We start from the raw sequence: 19870 nt of genomic DNA, 5'->3' as shown, positions 1-19870 counted from the left end.
TTTCTCCACCTCAGTACTAAGAATGCTCTGGGCAGGCAAGCCTTTGTTTCAGAGATGCTTTCCCTGTACACTGCAGGATGGCTAGTGTCATGTCCTCACTCCAGGGCTAGAGAAAGACTGGTAATGAAACAACTTCTGGGAAGAGCTGGAGAATCCAGGTACAGAGATGGGGAAGCCTTAACTTGTAACCTAGCCTTTTACTCTGCCATTGTTTTTATATGACTTTTTCCAAATAATTACATGGGAAAAAAATTCCATTTGTATGACTCTAAATCCCAGCTACTTTGGAGGCTGAGACAAGAAGGTTACTTCCGCCCAGGGGGTTGTCACAGCCACATCCTGTTCCAAAAATAAACAAATACTCTGCAGGCCCCCAAACAGAGTGACCGCCACAGACATGAGCATATCTTCCAGGCTGTTTTGTGTTGTTTTGTGTCACATGACCAGAGGGGCATTGGATGAAGTTGAAGGTTTCCTTACCTGCCTTCTGCATCATAATATCCTCATCAGTAAATGTCTGCAGAGGTGCGAAACATAGGGCATTATTTGTTACACTGAGTAGAGCTTCTGGTTGTGAGGATTTGAGGACACGAGGAGGGATTTTCCAAGAAGACGAGTGAGTCAGGAAGTTTCTTCTTAGCTTTAGGCACAGCCCCGATTGAAGAAGAGACGCATACAGAGAAGAGAGTGGTCGGAACATTAGTTTCCTTGGGAGTAACTTTATCACTCATTCTTATTTATTTATATGTATGTGTGTCAACATCTGTGTGAGTTTATTTATACCACATACCTACCAATGTCGGTGGGAGAGGGCACTGGGTCCCCCGGAACTGGAGACTTAGGTAGTTGTAAGCCACATGATATGGGTGCTGGGAACCAAACCTGGGTCCTATGTGTAACAGTTCACATCACTCAGCCGTATACCCATACCCATACTCTAAAACAAGAGGGCTTAAATGTACTGCATTTTAAATTCACTTATTTTACTTAGTTTTTCTGTGACACGGTTTCCTTGTGTAACAGCCCTGGCTGTCCTGGGCTTGCTCTGTAGACCAGGCTGGCCTCGAACTCACAGAGATCCACCTGCCTCTGCCTCCCGAGCACTGGGATTAAAGGTGTGTGTCACCATGCATGACTAAATTCATTGTCTTTTAAACACAATGAAAAGTCATTGAATAGTGTATGGTACTCCTTTATCCAGCAATGAGCTATTGTCAACAAACAGACCCTCTAGTTAAACATTCACTTTTATTCTTTTTAATTCTGTGTATGTGTGTGCTCTGTGTGTAGGTACATGCACATGAGGGCCACACATGCCAGAGGTGTCAGATCCCCCTGGAACCGGTGTTACAGGCAGTGGTAAGCCAGCCAGTGTGGGTGGTGTCAATTGAATTTGGGTCCCCTGAAAAAGAAAAGTGGTGCTCTCTCCCTTTCCTCTCCTCCTTCCTTCAGGGACTTTCTATAAAGCTCAAGCTGTTCTGGCTCTAGGCAGATCAGGCTGGCCTCAAAACTCAGAGAGCCTACCTCTGCCTCCTGAGATTAGAAATGTATATCCCTACACCCATCTCCTAGTGCACATCCTTAAGATTAAGACACATCTCCAGGCCTAGCCACCTTTTAACCAACAAGGAAACAATGGTTTTCACTGAACTCACTCTCTAGATAAGGTTCTCATTTGCTTAACTTCTTGGATAGGAATACAATACTTCTGCTGTCTGTGACTACCCACGGTCAAGGAAGGGAGGCAATGCAGTCTAAGGGTTAAGGAGACAAGTGCTGGAGTCTGGAGGTGCTAGGGTTACACCCTAACATTGGCTGTGTAACAGTTATGTCATTTTGGCAAATGACTTTTCTGTTTTGGGAGGATGTGGTGGCTTGAATAAGGGTGGCCCTGGTAAGCTCATATATTTTAATGTCTAGCCCCCACAGAGTGGAACTGATTGGAAGGATTAGGAGGTATGGCCTTGTTGGAGCACGTGTGGCCTTGTGAGAGGAAGTGTGGCACTGGGGATGGATTTTGAGGTTTTAAAAGTCCATGTGAGGTCCAGACTCTCTGCCTGCACATCAAGATGTAGCTCTTAGCTGCCTTCCAACCTCACAACTGCTTGCTTGCCTGCCTGCCTGCCATCCACCACGTTCCCTGTTATGACAATGAACTAAGCTTCTGAAATTGTATGCAAGCCCCCAATTCAATGCTTTCTTTTATAAGAGTTGTCTTGGTCATGGTGTCTCTCCACAATGACAGAACAGTGACTAAGAAAGAGTGGTACAGGTGATTTTTTTTTATGTCTCCGTTAAAATCTCTCACAATCTTAGTTTCTATATCTGTGAAGTGCAAGTAATTTCTTGGAGTCTTGTGAGGATTAGTAAAGCAATCTATATATAAAGGATTTATCACAATATCACCATTTAGCTGAAGCTTAATAAATATTTGTGACTATTTCTACTTATGGCTACTTAGAATACAGTAGTGGCACTACTATTAGAGATGGTAATAAGAATACAGTTAGCTGCCATTGCTTGCCATCTGTGAGCTTCTTTGTTGGAGTGGCCCAACCCTATAACAAATACAGTATCACTATAGTGACACACGTTTTCTCAATATTTTGTTCACCCATTGACTAGCCCGGGAAAAGGACACAGAGCTCCCATGTTTGAAAGCATCATCAGTCTTTGCTATATGTCATTGAATCTTTGCAATTGTGTGCTGAAGTGCAAACATATGCTGCTTTGGAGTCCCCTGGGTGACAGAAGCATTGGCCAGGGAAGAAAAATATGTGTCACCATTTTTACTAGTTCATCTCGATGTTGTTGTTGTTGATGTTGTTGTTGTTGTTGTTGTTGTTGTTGTTTTCAGAATTAGAAGACAGAGAGTTTAGGGCAAAGTTGTCCAAATATCTCCCACTGTCATTAAAATCAGAATTGTAACAAGAACATTTGGCTAGGAGGAAGGATATGGAAACATTATTTCCCTCTTGATGAGGCAGACAAGAAAAAGGGAACAGGAAAGGAGAAGTGCAAAGGGACTAAAGGCATGCTGCTAATAGCTGAAGGGAGGTAAGGGGTAGTCGCTGGTTGCAGGAGCGAAGGAAGGATGGGGAGAAGTGGAAATATGGGCGTGGAAGAGAAATAAATACAGGGGCAATTTTGCTCAGTGCTGGTGATGGAGTCTTGGATTGTGCCCTCGATATACAGTCCAAAGAATGAAAGAATGGGCCAAGTACCTCTATAAACTGCCTGTGAAACTTGCCTATCCATTTCAAAGCCTGCAATACACTGGCCTACATTTCTCATTTCTAGGGGAGGTTATTTACTTCACTAAGCTCACTACAGAATTCTTTCTGTCTCTTAGTCAATATATCACCTTTGTACCTACGCTGATCTTTAAAAGAAAGCCCACTGCTGAGAAACTTAAGAAGCCAGTGGGTCTTGCGATAATACCTATTTTTCCTGCTGACACGAGCGTAAGCCCCTTAGTCTCAATATTGCCACTGACAAAAGCACATGCCAGCTTAACCCACGACAATTACTTCAGATTCCGAGGAGATAACAGAGGCAAATAAAGTTTTAGAAAGTTCAAATGGTACACAATCATAGGGTAGGCTAATGAAGATGCTAATCATAAAATATGAAGACTAAATGCGGTGGGTGGAATCCATTTCTAGACAAAGCATCATGAGAGATTACTTATGCCTCTTGGGAGATGATAAGAAAGGAAATATTCCCTCCTCTTGCCTTTAACTGCATAGCCAGGATTTCACTGTTGGTTTTTCTAATGCCCCTGTGTTTCGGTACTGACCACAATCATTGCAGTTTTGGTGTCTACTCTATCAAAATGATTTTCTGCAGTTATAACCCATTGTACCACATCATCACATTTTTTTTTTTGTACAGAACAGCAATTGCTACTTGAGTGGGATAATGGTTATTTATACCTTGCCAAATCCTTTCCTTAGCTTCTGTATGATCTGTTTCCACTCAGCTCACCAGAGATGTAGTATGTACTAGAAGGATCAAGTCCATGAACTTGGGGAGCGCTGGGAAATTACATATTTATTTCATTAACCTCTAGCAAAAATACAGCATTAAAATTACGAATGTGGGCAACACATTTTGGTAATACTAGCAATAAATGGGACTCTGCCAAAAGAAATCATGGCCATTTTCATAACACATTGGTTTAGTGCTAGTATGTTGAAATATATTTTTGTTCATCACTGTAGCAAAATTACAGGGGCTATTAGAATGACTGCCAAGCTGTATTTAAAAAGCACACACTGCTCAATCACATTAGGACATTTTATAACTGTTTCATTATAATTGATTTCCTTTATAACACTGTATCTTTTATTTTATGCATTTTAAACATTTGGAGGAAAGGTCTATAAACTTTTACTATGCTGCCACATATGCTGCACTCAAACTGCTGAAAAGTTAAGAATGCTTGACTGTGGAATGTTCTGGCAAATCTATTGCTATTCTTGTTACATTTAGCCACTGGGTTAGTTAGGACCTCCTTTCCACCATGCTTTAGCATAATGAAGTGTTATTTTAAATGTTCCTGGAGTATTTCACATCTAACTGCATTTATAGCCCAGGAAAGGCAGAGAACACATTCCAGGAGAGCACTCTTTCTTTCCCCTTTCCTAGATTAGGGGTAACTTTGTTTTCCTCCTGAAACTGCTCTCCCAGTCTCCCTTCCTAGGCTAAGGGGGAAACTTGAGAATGCTACAGGCCCATCTTCTTGGGGGGAGGACAAGAAGGGTGAGCATTTCTCTTAAGACTCAGGAAAGCTATCAACGGCACATGTTTCTACCCTTGACCCTTAGTATGCCCTACTGGACAACTGTCCTTATTTATTGATTTATTTATTCTTTTTATCCAACACCTACCAAGAGCTTAGGAGATTTCAGGCTAGAGGCCAATGCAAGTGACACTCTGGTCATGACCTCTTCTCATATCCAGTGAATCCCCACTCCCACACAATGAATGCTGTGCATCTGCTTTGAGTTGCCACTCAGTACCTCATTGTCTTGAGTTATCTGTATCTGACCACAGTTCCAGTCTCTGCCCCCAGTTTTTCTCATAAACTTGTTGTAGCATGTCACCAGATGTTCAAGCCTATCAACAAGTCTATTTTCCCTTCAGGTCTCTCTCCTGATTTTAAAACAGTCATTAACTAGCTGAGATCCCATTGTTGATCTTTGAAAACATAGCCATCGTGATACTGGAAACATTCTTGCCAATATCTTCTTCTAAAACTACAATAACAGACAGAAAACAAAACACATTTTATACTGGGAAGAATGTAGCTTTTCTTTTCCTAGATCAAGGGCAACTTTCCTTTCTTCACAAACCTCTGCCTGGAATGCCTGATAGGACAGTTGTGAAAGCTAGTTTTCACACTACCTCTCACCCTGTTCCCTTGAGTGAACATTTTCCAAATGCAAGGCATTAAAACTTAATAGCTATATGGTGGTATTAAGATGTGGGGTCCCTTAGAGGTGATAAGGCCAAAAGGCTCCCCTCTTGTGAATGGAATTAAATCCATTTACTAGTTACTTTTCTCATTGTTACCAAACATCTGTCAAGAAGCAACAGAAAAGATTTGTTTTGTTTGGCTCACCAGAAATACTTTCCACAACGCTGGCATGCTAGCAGAAGTGGCTTGTGGGTATGGTAACAGAAACATGAAACTGCTTACATTTTGATAGCTCAGAAAGCAAGAAAGAGAGAGGACAAGAAACAGGCAAGCCTCCACACCTCAAGACTACCCCCAAAGACCCACTTCTTCCAATCAGCCTCCAACTCTCAAATGATCTACAACCTCCCAAAACACATCACTAGGTGGAGACCAAGTATTCAAACACGTGAGCCTGTGGAGCATTTTATAGCAAAACCATACTACCCTTGCAAAAGAGGCTTTCCACAGCATTCCACTCGATTCCCTTAAGCTAGTCATGGGAAGTCAAAGCGGTCCTCAGCAAGCCTCAGCAAGGAAGCCCACACAAGGCAATCTAACCTGTTGGTGTGTTGCTTTTGGACTAACCAGATGTTTGTAAGAGAATAAACTTCTACTCTTTAAAAACTGCCCACTCCCTGGTATTCTGTTATAGCATTACAAAACAGACTAAGATGCCACACTTATGGAAGACACAATAATTCTACTTCAGTCATAGGCACAAGTACACACATACAAATGATACAGTGAAGTCAGCTAAAGGAAAACAGTAAAAATCCAATTAAATATTAATGAGGGAATGGTTAAATTTTTGTGGTATATTGATTCAATGCAATTATTTCATAGCCACTAAGGCAAACCAGGCTTAAAACTACTGAGGAAAAATACTACTTGCAAAAATATAAGTTGAGCATGACAGCATTTATTGTACATAAATTTATATTATTTTAATATAAATGTAAACAATGAATTAACCCAGCAACTGTATTTCTTTACCTTACATTAGTCCTCAATAACTGCTCAGAGAAACCAAGATTTATTTAAAACTTTACCTCAATAGCTGAGCAATTAAATGATCTATCTTTACTTTCTATGCTAATCTGGCTACCTCCTACCCCCATCCTCTGATACTTTCATATTACTATTTATTACTTTCATATTACTATTGATGTGGCTCTTTGGGCTTCAGGTATATTTCCATGATCTCTCTCCTGACTCCTTCCTTATGGCTTTTTTATGGCTCCAAATCCTCCACCCTCCTCAATGATCTGAATCTCCCTTTTTCCCCTCTCTCCTTCCTCTGGTTGGTAAACTTCCCACTCTGTTCTGCCCAGTCACTGGGTGATTAGCATTTATTGACAAGGCAGAGAATAAATGGTAAGACTGCTTGCACAAACATGAGACAGGAGATTCTTGGTATAGACATTACAAAGCTGTGTCTGGATTGAAACAAGATAGGAGGGCAGAGGAACCAGCATTTGAATAACACAAGGGCAAACTTTATATCGTGTATAAAAACATTATGCCTACATAAACTTTAAAGCACATCTGTGCTAAATATTTAAAGAAATGGACTGAAGCATATATATATATCAGTTCTGGAGTTACTATCTGTGAGAACAGGACAGACACATATGTTTGATGTTTATTTCTTTGAAAATAAATCTTAGTAAAGGGTCTGTGTCAGTTCCATTACTTTTTTCCCTTTCATTAAGAATACTTGATAACAATTTTAATGTTAAAACTTTTTTTCTAAAATTGTATTTATTTATGTATGTGTGAGCCTATGAGTATATTTGTACCACGTGCTTATAGGATCCCATGTCAGCCAGAAAGGGGAGTGAGATCCTTGAAGTTCCAGGTGGCTGGGCCCTGGGAACAGAACTCTGGTCCTCTGCAGTAAGTGCTCTCAACTGCCGGGTCATCGCTCCATCACCTGTTGAAACGTCTTAATGTGATACAAAAGGCTGAAAGAAGGTTTTACACATTCAAGATATCATTTAAGGACGTCTTGGATTTCTTAAGGCTACATATAATTAAACTAAATAAACTGGTTTAGTCTGGAAACATTTACCAGTCACTGACTTCCCTCCCTCCATCGGGCTCCTTCCTCCTGGAGATCAGAGAACAATGACCCATCAGGAGAATAATCTATAAACACGGTTCTTTTGCTTTTGAATGAGTGATTTATTAATATACAGTGAATGAAAGGTTCCAGAATAAATATTGAGTAACAGATAAAGAGACGGGTGGTAAAACATTATCAAACTGGGCATTCACAGTTGGAGGAGCCCAACTAGGAAAAACGTAATGTCATCAAACAAAAAGTAATGTCGTCAAATCACGTGGCTTATAAACACCTAACAACCAACCAGGGAGTCCCTTCAAGCAGTCAGCTGGAATTCCAGACTGAGAGTCTTGGGCAAAGCAGAATGTCCTCTGGGTAAGATTTCCAAGTGAAAGAACAAGAGCCAGTTAGATAACATCAAATAAAGTGTTTACAAGCATCCATCAGAAATCAACAGGGGAAGGTGGGGCAGTCAGCTGGAGCCCTCCATAGGGAGAATCTCCACCTTCTCTCCATGCGTGAGCTTCTGTACCACTGAACTTCTCCCTATTCTCACTGGAAGCATTATTATATTATAGCACAATCAACAGTAACCTGGGTAGAAAATGGCTTATCTTCTAGCTGTTCTCAAGGGCAGAAGGTGTTTACTTTGGGGCTGTTCTTCCCTCTCCCTGTTACAGACCCGGCGGGGTGAAGACAACCTTGCTTCCATAGCCAGCCTCTCGGGGAGCACAAATAGCACCTGACACCTTTTCATTACAATGTGCATTACAGCCGTGCTAATGTTCAAACGTTTAATAATGCCCCCAAAGTTTGAAAGAAGGCAATCGGGTTGTTTGGCTATGCCAGGGGAAGCAGTATTTCCTTTAAATGAAAAGTACTTCTTACCTTAATAAGGAGAGAAAAACAAAACCAAACGTATGTTGAGATCGCTAAGGATCTACAATAAAAACAAATGATCCATGAAACTGTGCCGAAGTTAAAAGAACTCCAGCCTTGTTTTACTGCAGCGCTTCAAGCTACAAAAGCGATGGGCGCAGCGTGACAAGTGTGGCAGGTCCTTAGGATACAGGAAGGGTATTATAGGCTTTGGTCTTACCCACAGTTTCAGGTGTTCATTGAGCATTTTGGAAGATACACCTTACAGATGAGGGAGACTATTGTTGTCTTCTAAAATTTCAATCATCTCCCACTTGATTCTCCCCGGGGAGGAAGAGATAACTGAGGGGAGTCCAAATAAGCTCTCTAGCTTCAAATGCTTTTAGCTGACTATAAGACCACCACTAATTTGGAAGTCCTGACAGCTTTGCTCTAGGTGACACCTCTGACTGAGGCTACTCAATAGCCTACAAGTGTTTTGGTTTTTTGGTTTTGGCAAAAGCTGCTTTTTGTTCTTTGTCTTAACAGCAAGGTTAGCTACTCCCAGGGAAAGGAGTTAAAAAGACTCAGTAACTTGTAACTTACTACTGATTTATAGAGGGTAGAGCACTTGAAATCTTTCTGGCGACATCAATATGTGTGTCATCTAACACAAAGCATGCAATTTGCTGCTCTATTTTTTAAAGCTAAAAGCAGTCATATAGGGCATGTTTGGTTTTTAGGGAAACACTGTGTTTATCTAAACGATGCTATTCAACTTATGGCCCAAGAGACACATGAACCCCAAAATGACTCTGAATGGAGCCCAATACCAAAATCAAGTACTTACTTACTATATGAGATCTATGTGTATGTGTGCATTTAAGGTTCATTTTTATTTTTAAATTATGTATAATGTGTGTGCCTGGGTGTAGGTCTATGCAAGGAAGCATAGGAGCCCAAAGAAGCGGAAGCATCAGGCTCCCTGGAAATAGAAGTATAGGTGGTTGTAAGCCATCAAACACGGTGGCTAGAGACTGAATCCAGGTCCCAGTTGAGAGCAGAGGAGCTCTCAACCATTGACTATTTCTCCAGCCTCATTACAAATGTTTTGGAATACTTTTTGGGACTTCATAGGATAGTTCTTGAACATAAACTTTGCAGATGACATCATCATAGTATAATGTCATACAAAAATCAATGTATGCTTTTGTAACTGCAGGTCACAGGCTGGCACCCGGGATGTAGTGGATTTAATGTGTGGCTCAAGATATTCATTGTCCAGTGCAGCCCAGAGAGGCCAAGCATTTGGCTATGCTAATGTAAAGAAGAACAATATTTGGTAAACAAGGGTTCCTTGTTATGTCAATGGCGTTCTGACATGAAGGGAGGGAAACCTCCTGAGATGGAGATTGCTATCAGGCCTGGATGCATCTGAGCAGTCTTTCTGCTGCTCACTGTGGTCTCTGCAGCTCTTTTCCTTTATAATAACACTTTTCACATACCTGGCTCCCCTAAGACGGGGCTGAGATAACCGTCTTCTCAAAGTATCAGCCCTTGAAACCTGAGTAACTGGCTTCTCACTTTCCTGACTCCCTCTTGTCTGTAATAAACTTGTATGCCTCTTCTGTTGTTAATCTCTTTACTGTCTATTCAGAAGGCCCAATTAGAAAGCATTCAGAGGGCAAAGAGGGAAGCTCCTTTTGCCTCACACCACTTGAGCACATCCATGTCACTTGAGGAGCTTAAAGACAAATGAGGCTTCCTTATATCCAAAAGTTCTCCCAGTCAAATGATAGGAAGCCTGGCCTAACATTTGTGGGGTTTTGTCATTTCTGGCTAAATCTTAAGTTAGGCTTTCACACTTATTCTTAGAGTCACGTGTATGATTCCTTGTAAAATCCAGTTGTAGCAAAAGCACTCTGCTAAGCCAGTTCAGTCAGAATCCAACTTTTTGATCACCTTTGATAGACGAATAAGGTCCTCCTCTACTCCTTATCAAGGGATGTCTGAACACTCTGGCCTGTCGTTAGCAAAAACAATGCTATATCCATTCAGCCATTATCCCCCCTATGCCTGCTGTTTCCTCTGTCATTTTCTACCCACAGACCACACTATCAGAATGTCTGAAATAGAATATAGTGACATCAATGAGCCAGCAGTTGTACCTTTGAACATTCTCTCTCTCTCTCTCTCTCTCTCTCTCTCTCTCTCTCTCTCTCTCTCACACACACACACACACACACACACACACACACACACACACAGGCATATCAGATATCCAGTGGAAAGTCTGGGAATCAATCCTTCTCCCTAGGATAAGGTGTAGGGCGGAGGGGTGGGGACGACAGCATTCCTGACTTGTGTAAAAGAGGGAAGTAGACAAGACTTCCATAGAAAACACAAATAAGTTTCTGTAGGAAATTCAAACGGAGTTTTAGGGAGGAAATGACCACTTATAAAAAAAAAGTTGGAGACTGGCAAGATGGCTCAGTGGATAGAGGTGCTTACTGCATATGTCCATCATCCTGAATTTGATTCCCAGAACCTACAGAAAGATGGGAGGAAAGACTTCCACATGCATGCCCATGCCCACACAAGCATTACACATTCATAACAATAATTTTTAAAAGAAAAAAGGTATTTTTATTTTAGTTTTTAAAATTTTGAGATAGGCTATCTATCACTAACTAGCTTTGGCTGGCCTGAAACTTACTATGTAAACCAGACCGGTCTTAAACTCACAGCAATCCTCCTGCCTTTGTCTCTCAAATACTGGAATTACAGATATATACCACTATGTCTGGCTATAATGATGATGTTTGCATAAATAAATGTCAGTGGGCTTTCTCTTTCCTTCGGGGCCTCCATAGAAGAGTGGATTAATGGTAGTCACAGTTTCAATAGGTTGCTAGTTTTTGTTGGGCAAAGGAATCTCCTAGAAAACTTGGCTTGCTGAATTCTAGATGTTTTCAGCTTAAAATAAAATAAAACAGGCCAGGTTAGTGGTGCATGTACTTAATACCAACACTTGAAGGTTGGTATTAAGGTGAGTTCAGGGTAGCCTGGTCGACATGGCAAGTTTCAGGCCAGCCAGGGCTCCGTAGTGAGACTGTCTCAAAGAGGAGGAAAACCTCATTCTATAAATGCTGGGGCTAAGACAGGTCCTTACCACAGCAGAAATGAACCACGGGTAACTGACTCTTCACAACAAAGGGATATGAATTGTTTCCACTTTTGGTTGCTATATTTACGCACAAGTTTGGAACTCACTTTCATACAGCACCAAAATCAATCTGTCTTTCTATATTTCATGCCCTAGCTCCTCCTTTATATGACTATTTCCGTGCTTCAGGGCTACTATTAAGTAAAACCTGGGTCTGTCCAAGCATGGACTCTATAATGCAAAAGTCAAATGGGTGGCATATACTTCATGCATATAGTTAGCTGGATGGATGAGTAACTCATGCTCTGGAGTGGACAGAGTATTATGTCACTCAGAATAACGTGCAATTAAAAACGAAGAGTTGATTACTTCTGGAATGTTCCATTTAATTTTTTTCAGAACATGGTTACCTGCAGGAAGCTAAAATCATGGAAGGTAAAAAACCATGAAATTCTGTTTGGAAAAGCTATTATTCAAACCTTTAAAGCTATTCCCTAACCAGCCACATACTTGCTATTTATACAAAATAAACCTCACCACTATTAATCATTAATCCGTCTTTCCCAATTCCATTCTCAGGGCTAGCCACTGAATAATTGTAGAAGGGTAGAAGAAATATTTTACCCATTTCTTACAAGAGAATATTATTCAGCCCCATGTGACTTTGTTACTAAATGATTCCATTTATTCAACACTGCAGACATAAAATAATGCAGCTGGAAAAGAGAGTAGTTGTTGGTAGCAGTTAAGGGCCGGGGAAGGGAGTGAGTGTAATGTGATTATAAGAGGACAACAAAGACCTCTGTATTGCTGGAATTATCTTTAGCTTGAGTATAGTAGTGCAGACACAAATAAGAGTGTGATGAAATTGCACAGAGCTACACACATGTACATAGGCAAACTGACTATCTAAAACACTTGGTGTATCACATTAATGCCAATTTCCTGAATATGATACTGTACTACAGTTAGTAAGTAATGTGTGTGTGTGGGGGGAACTGGATAAAGAATATATGGAACTCCATTTTTTTTAATTAAAATTATTTGTGTGTGTGTGTGTGTGTGTGTGTGTGTGTGTATGTATGTGTACGTCTAACCAAACCCCAAACAAAACAACAAACCAAGTACAAACCAAACCACACAAATGCAGAGACGGATGATCAAATCACAGCGGTCTTATTTCCTCCCACACCTTACTGAGGCTCTGTGTGGCTGGCAGAGGCACAACAATTTCCCTCAAGCTGAAGCACAAGCATTAGCGGTCATAGTCAGTGTTCTATTGCTGGGAAGAGACACCGTGACCACAGCAACTCTTACAAAACAAGGGTTTTAACTGGGGCTTGTTAAAGTTTCAGAAGTTTAGATTATTTTTATCATGGTGGGAAGCATGGCTGCACCCAGGCAGACATGGTGCTGGAGAAGGAGCTGAGGTCTACATCGATCAGGATCTGCAGGCAGCAGGGAGAGAGCCAATGGTCCTGGCTTGGACTTTGGAAAACCTCAAAGTCCACCCCAAGTGACACACTTCCTCCAACAAGGCCACAGCTCCTAATCCTTCCAAAAAATTGCCACTTCCTCGTGAATAAACATTCAAATCGATGAGCCTATGGGAGCTAGTCTTATTCAAACCACAGGTGCTTTCTGCTAGTGAAAAGGTGAGCTTCCCACAGTAGATACGGAAGAAAAAAAAAAGAACTCACAGAATACCAAGTATGCAATACTTCAGGGCCTTAGGGCATAGCCGTCCTAAGATAACAGGAAGTTACTGCATACTAAGTACAATGCTGCTTTCTGTACTTCCAATAGCTAAGGGATTCTACGCTTCTACAGAGATCTTTTACTAAATTCTCATTAAACCCAGACTAATCACTTGAAGCTCTGATTAAAATATCTCCTGACTCATTTTCAATTTTCCCTCTATTCCTGCATATCCCCATGCCCCAGACCAGAATCCGGTCTCTCCACTCCACTTGCTTTCTCCAGAACAGTGGCTTCTGCTCTTGCTCTTCTTCAAAGCTACTGAAACTGAGCCTCTGTCTTCCATGGGTCTCTGGCTCTGTGTTTTAGCTTCTAGGAGTCTCTAACAATGCCTTCTCTTCTAGGAGAATAACAGTGACTGTTCCAAAAGATGACTAAGCAAACCAAACTTCTGGAGTGCACTGTTAAACTTTCCGGACCATTTTATGGTTTCCACCAATCATAAGGAAAAGAATGTTGTATTTGAAACTTATAACAAAGATTTCCCAAGTCTGCTGCAACTCACTTCCCTGATGTCTTCACCAATATAATGGTGAAATATACTTATTTAAGACTTTCCTTTGTGGCTATAAAAGTTCATGTAACCTCTTCCATAGTGCAACATGGAACTCAGAACAACTTGGATCCATCTTGAAAGCTATAGTTGCTCATATTTGGGTCAGAATAAATTATCGTCTTATTTTCTTTGGAGCAAGAGGTTGGTTTAATCTTAATATCTACAAGGTTATTATTAGGAAAAAATCACCTTTTCTCAGCCTGATAGCATGATACAGTTTAATACCAGTGGTTTTCCAATGGTTGACTTTGCCCCAGGGGATATTTGTAATCTCTGGAGATATTTTTAATAGCTAAAACCTATAACCTTGGTATCTTATGATGGCGCAGGCAACTCTAAATATTTCATAACAGAGGACAGTTCCCTACAGTAAAGAACGGACTGACTCTAAATGACATTAGTGAGAAACCCTAATCTAACCCTTAGCAAAGAAACCCAGGCAATGTAGGTCCAAGACAGCAGATCCTGAGAGAAGTTTATAGTTGACAGAGTGGATTTTTATGATGAGAGCTTTGGAATTGGAGAGAAAAGAGTGAGAAACAGATGTCTTTGCATCTGCAAAACACCTTGTCATTTTCATACTGATGAAATGTTTTCTACAAACCCATTGTTAGTTGGGACTATGGGTAATCCTTTGGGCAACAGATACATAGGAAAGGACAGAATAAATCTGTGATTAATCTCTATAGTGGGGAAATTTCCTAGATTGGAGAAGTCAAAAATCCTTAACATGATACAGCTGTGCCATTCTCTCTGTAAAATTATCATACTAGCTCTTCTTATCTGTCTGTCTATCTATCTATCTATCTATCTATCTATCTATCTATCTATCTATCTATCTATTCATCCATTTGTACACCCCTACCTACCACTGTTTCCCCTCTCCTTTCTCCTCCAAGGCTCTCCCCTACTTCTCTCTTATATTCTTTTTAATCAAGCAGAGTCTCTATACTTTTATTTACACAACTCCTTGTCCTTTACTCTCCACCCTTCTGTTGCTTTACCTAAACCTAAGCCATCCCTTCTTCGGATGGTCAGTTCACGATTCATCTCCTAGAACGATGTCTGCCCATACTATTTCTTCAACAGTAGCAACACTGTTTTCTAATGTCCTAATATTTACTTTAAAAACACACATGTTCCATTTCCCAATTAAAAACAGATTTCACCAGTGTCAACGATCCTGTTGTAAATGTTAAAACTCGCCCACATACTTTATACAAAGACACCCTATCCCTTCCTTTCAGTTTTATGGGTGATGAGCTTTGCCTGTATTGATAGCTAGTATTTACTAAGTCTTTACTGCATGCAAGAATCTGTTCTAAGTATATAATATCTAATATATAACTTAAATTATTGTTCTCCCCCTTTGCAGAAAAGGAAATGGAAGGAGAGAGTGTAAATCATTTTCTAAAGTTATCAGGGCTAAGACGTAATAGAATTCAAACTTAAGCATCCTGAGTCCAGAAGTTATACACAGCAGTTCTAATCCATCTGCAAGAATGTAAAAGACTGGAAGCAAAGGCGGATAGAGCATCTCACTAGTACCTGAATGTTGTGATGGCTGGAGGCATTGGGTGTTGCTTTTGAATTCTTCATTTACAACTGAAACCACTTATACTGACTTCAGAGGGTTCATAGAAAGAATGAAAATCACAGATATAAAATATTGTCCCAGTCACCATCAGAACCAGCTATACTGTGTAGCCCAGTCGAGGTGTAAGGCACCCTTTCTCTGCTGCAGCTGGTGAGGAGCAGGGCCAGCTCACCAGCTCTCATAACTTCGAGGCCTCAGACTGCCCCAGGGGTGAGGGGCTAGGGGGTGGAGGGCATCACCTCCTATGCAGGTGGGGCCAGCTCTTCTGCACCCTCTCCACCAGGTACCTTACCACCACAGGGTCTTACCACATAGCCCAGGCTGGCCTACAACTCTTGACCTTCCTGCTTCTGTCGCTAGAGTGGGGGTTTACAGGTATTTGTCACTGACCTGACTCATTCTGCTTTTTTATCCTCGAAGTCTATATATTTTCACTGTGATTAAGAGCCTCTGAGGATCTCAGCCTTCACTAGCTGTACATGATTCTAAAGGCTAAACTTCCAAATTCTTTAAAACAGTGTCATTCCCTGTGTGGTTTCAGCAGCAGTGTTTTCCTCCTAGATTCTAAAACCTGTGTCCAACGATGACCCCCTGCCATCGCTCTCTCTTTTGGGCTTAGTGGTATACTGTGGACTCCTTTAGGTTTTTTCTACTGCTAATTGACACGTGGTTAGGCAGATGCAGTTCTAAATCATAAGGATAAACTTCTTTAACATATGTACTTTAGTCTATATTGCATCTGCTATAGCACACAGTGCCTCATGAATGAGAGTAAAGACATTTCCTAAAAGCTGACTAGGCGTTATGTTCTTTAAGTGCCCTCCATGAGCATATGAACTCATTTAGTCCTCACAACAACCCTATAGATAGGCACTATCCTTCCCCCGCTCCATTTCACACATCAGAAAACGAGACTCAAAGAGTTTACGAGACTAGTTAAGGTTATACCACAGAGCTTGGGCTCTATATCCAAACAGCTTGGCACTAGAAGTTACTTTACTAACCACCATGCTACAGGCAAAATTCAGTAAAATATACTAATTTGTGTAAAAGGGATCCAAAGCCAATGCAAAAACTTTAATACACAAATCTAAGCAAAATACTTCGGCAGTATCTCCAACCATAGAGGAACAGCAGTAGCTTTTGTCAAAGTTACCTAATCCTTTGTATGGAATCTCTACATCTCAAGATTAAACTGCTACTTGTTAAGAGGTTCATGAAAAGTATGAGAGACTGGAAGCTAGAAAAGCACCAAGACCTTATAGGCTAGAAAAACAAACAGTGGACCAAACTGAAAGACCCATATAAGTCTGCTACATCATCATTAAGCAACACTTACCAAACAGTATTAAATAATAATCATGAGAACCAATTTCTAATCCTTTGTGACAAAACACTAACATAACTTTTATTAATCTCCTAAACATCCCAAGCTTGTAAAACAATCAAATAACGTTAATTATCTACAATGTGAGGAGGCAAAGAGGTACCGGCTCCTGCGCCGTTTACAAGCTACTTCTCCTCAGTGGCAGCTTGTAAAGCCAGGAACGAGTACCGCAGGACTTTGATCTCTCGCCAAAATAAGATTCAAAATTTAGATCTGAGTCTTATCTGACTTGAGATTTGACATCTGCCCAAGGAAAATTAGGGATTACTATCTAGCTGGAGGTTTTCCAGCTACTTGCCACCATGGCAAAGATATCCATTTGCCCTTTCACTTAAAAGTTAGTCAAACGGATCTGTCAATCTCCTAAATAGGGAAACACCCTCCAAGAAAAGTGTCTATTTCAGGCACCCGAAGAAATAGCATAAAGTTCAGCTAAAACTGTAGGTTGGCACAATGGTTCTTTTGGTCATTGCCCATGCTGACTGGTAAGAGTGTCTTCTGTTATTCTGTCTTCTACACTGTGCTTGTGTCCTAATTCCAAGCCCAGAAGGTCCAAGAAACCAAGGAGAAACCAGAAAACTCCTGGTGAGACAAGAGGCTTGCCTCAGATCAAGTTTGAGGAAGGGGGTACTAGAATGAGCTCTTGGGCTCCTCAGAGTCTAAGGTGGATCCTTCCAACCTGAGCCAGAAGTGAGATAAATCCTAAGAAATTCTTTCCCTAAACGGTTAAGTCCCAGGAATACGAGGTCCCTTCTTTTTTTTTTTTTTTTTTTCCATTTTTTTTTTTTATTAACTTGAGTATTTCTTATATACATTTCGAGTGTTATTCCCTTTCCCGGTTTCCGGGCAAACATCCCCCTCCCCCCTCCCCTTCCTTATGGGTGTTCCCCTCCCAACCAACCCCCCATTGCCGCCCTCCCCCCATAGACTAGTTCACTGTGGGTTCAGTCTTAGCAGGACCCAGGGCTTCCCCTTCCACTGGTGCTCTTACTAGGATATTCATTGCTACCTATGGGGTCAGAGTCCAGGGTCAGTCCATGTATAGTCTTTAGGTAGTGGCTTAGTCCCTGGAAGCTCTGGTTGCTTGGCATTGTTGTACTTTTGGGGTCTCGAGCCCCTTCAAGCTCTTCCAGTTCTTTCTCTGATTCCTTCAATAGGGGACCTATTCTCAGTTCAGTGGTTTGCTGCTGGCATTCGCCTCTATATTTGCTGTATTCTGGCTGTGTCTCTCAGGAGCGATCTACATCCGGCTCCTGTCGGTCTGCACTTCTTTGCTTCATCCATCTTGTCTAATTGGGTGGCTGTATATGTATGGGCCACATGTGGGGCAGGCTCTGAATGGGTGTTCCTTCAGTCTCTGTTTTAATCTTTGCCTCTCCCTTCCCTGCCAAGGGTATTCTTTTTCCTCATTTAAAGAAGGAGTGAAGCATTCACATTTTGATCATCCATCTTGAGTTTCGTTTGTTCTAGGGATCTAGGGTAATTCAAGCATTTGGGCTAATAGCCACTTATCAATGAGTGCATACCATGTATGTCTTTCTGTGATTGGGTTAGCTCACTCAGGATGATATTTTCCAGTTCCAACCATTTGCCTACGAATTTCATAAACTCGTTGTTTTTGATAGCTGAGTAATATTCCATTGTGTAGATGTACCACATTTTCTGTATCCATTCCTCTGTTGAAGGGCATCTGGGTTCTTTCCAGCTTCTGGCTATTATAAATAAGGCTGCGATGAACATAGTGGAGCACGTGTCTCTTTTATATGTTGAGGCATCTTTTGGGTATATGCCCAAGAGAGGTATAGCTGGATCCTCAGGCAGTTCAATGTCCAATTTTCTGAGGAACCTCCAGACTGATTTCCAGAATGGTTTTACCAGTCTGCAATCCCACCAACAATGGAGGAGTGTTCCTCTTTCTCCACATCCTCGCCAGCATCTGCTGTCACCTGAGTTTTTGATCTTAGCCAATCGCACTGGTGTGAGGTGAAATCTCAGGGTTGTTTTGATTTGCATTTCCCTTATGACTAAAGATGTTGAACATTTCTTTAGGTGTTTCTCAGCCATTCGGCATTCCTCAGCTGTGAATTCTTTGTTTAGCTCTGAACCCCATTTTTTAATAGGGTTATTTGTTTCCCTGCGGTCTAACTTCTTGAGTTCTTTGTATATTTTGGAAATAAGGCCTCTATCTGTTGTAGGATTGGTAAAGATCTTTTCCCAATCTGTTGGTTGCCGTTTTGTCCTAACCACAGTGTCCTTTGCCTTACAGAAGCTTTGCAGTTTTATGAGATCCCATTTGTCGATTCTTGATCTTAGAGCATAAGCCATTGGTGTTTTGTTCAGGAAATTTTTTCCAGTGCCCATGTGTTCCAGATGCTTCCCTAGTTTTTCTTCTATTAGTTTGAGTGTGTCTGGTTTGATGTGGAGGTCCTTGATCCACTTGGACTTAAGCTTTGTACAGGGTGATAAGGATGGATCGATCTGCATTCTTCTACATGTTGCCACGAGGTCCCTTCAAGTCAGACTACTGAAGGTGTCATTAGGCTCAACGAGTAGGCCTAGATTTTAACCATTAAAAAAGCAATAATCATCCGGGGAAATGTGGCATGAGTTAGGATTCTGAAGGAAGTCTAGATGGCGGTGTCCCACCGGTAAAAAGGTCCGTAAAGACCAGCCCCATAGCTCCCCGCAACCCTACCCTCCACCTTCCCCAGCCCACTAGGAGAAAATGACGTAGCCAGGAATCAGCGTGGCCCCAGACCTCCCAAGACTGTCGCTTCGAACCTACTCACCAGCCCGCCCGCACGCCACAGCTGGAAGGCAGACACCGCCATCCTGGTTTCGGGTAGAGTGACTTTTTAAGCTTGCTAGGCTTTCCACAAACAGCTTGTGCTACACACCCGGGGCGGGGCAAGCTCGGGCCCTGCCCACTCTGAGCATCCGCCCCTCACACACCCCCTAGACTCCCCGCCCACTCTCACTACGGAACCCCAGGAGAGACATAATGCTCTCCTTGCTCCCT

At 41.5% G+C, this 19870-nt stretch overlaps 1 protein-coding gene across 3 annotated transcripts in view; it reads right to left on the bottom strand.

Moving 5' to 3' along the window:
- Acadsb (acyl-CoA dehydrogenase, short/branched chain) overlaps positions 1-19827 on the bottom strand; it is a 41477-nt gene extending 21650 nt beyond the window's left edge. For 2 of the 3 annotated variants that reach the window (XM_063282101.1, XM_008759866.4), the window contains exons 1-2: positions 19641-19827; positions 481-640 (exon numbers count right to left, since the gene is read on the bottom strand). In XM_063282101.1, the coding sequence (XP_063138171.1) occupies positions 481-640; positions 19641-19682 (202 nt within the window). In that variant the 5' untranslated portion in view covers positions 19683-19827. 3 annotated transcript variants of the gene reach the window in all.
- Between the last annotated feature and the right edge of the window lie 43 nt (positions 19828-19870).

This window comes from Rattus norvegicus, chromosome 1, assembly GCF_036323735.1.
Source record: "Rattus norvegicus strain BN/NHsdMcwi chromosome 1, GRCr8, whole genome shotgun sequence".
In the NCBI taxonomy this organism is placed as follows: Eukaryota; Metazoa; Chordata; class Mammalia; order Rodentia; family Muridae; genus Rattus; species Rattus norvegicus.
This window is presented reverse-complemented; position numbering and strand designations above follow the sequence as displayed.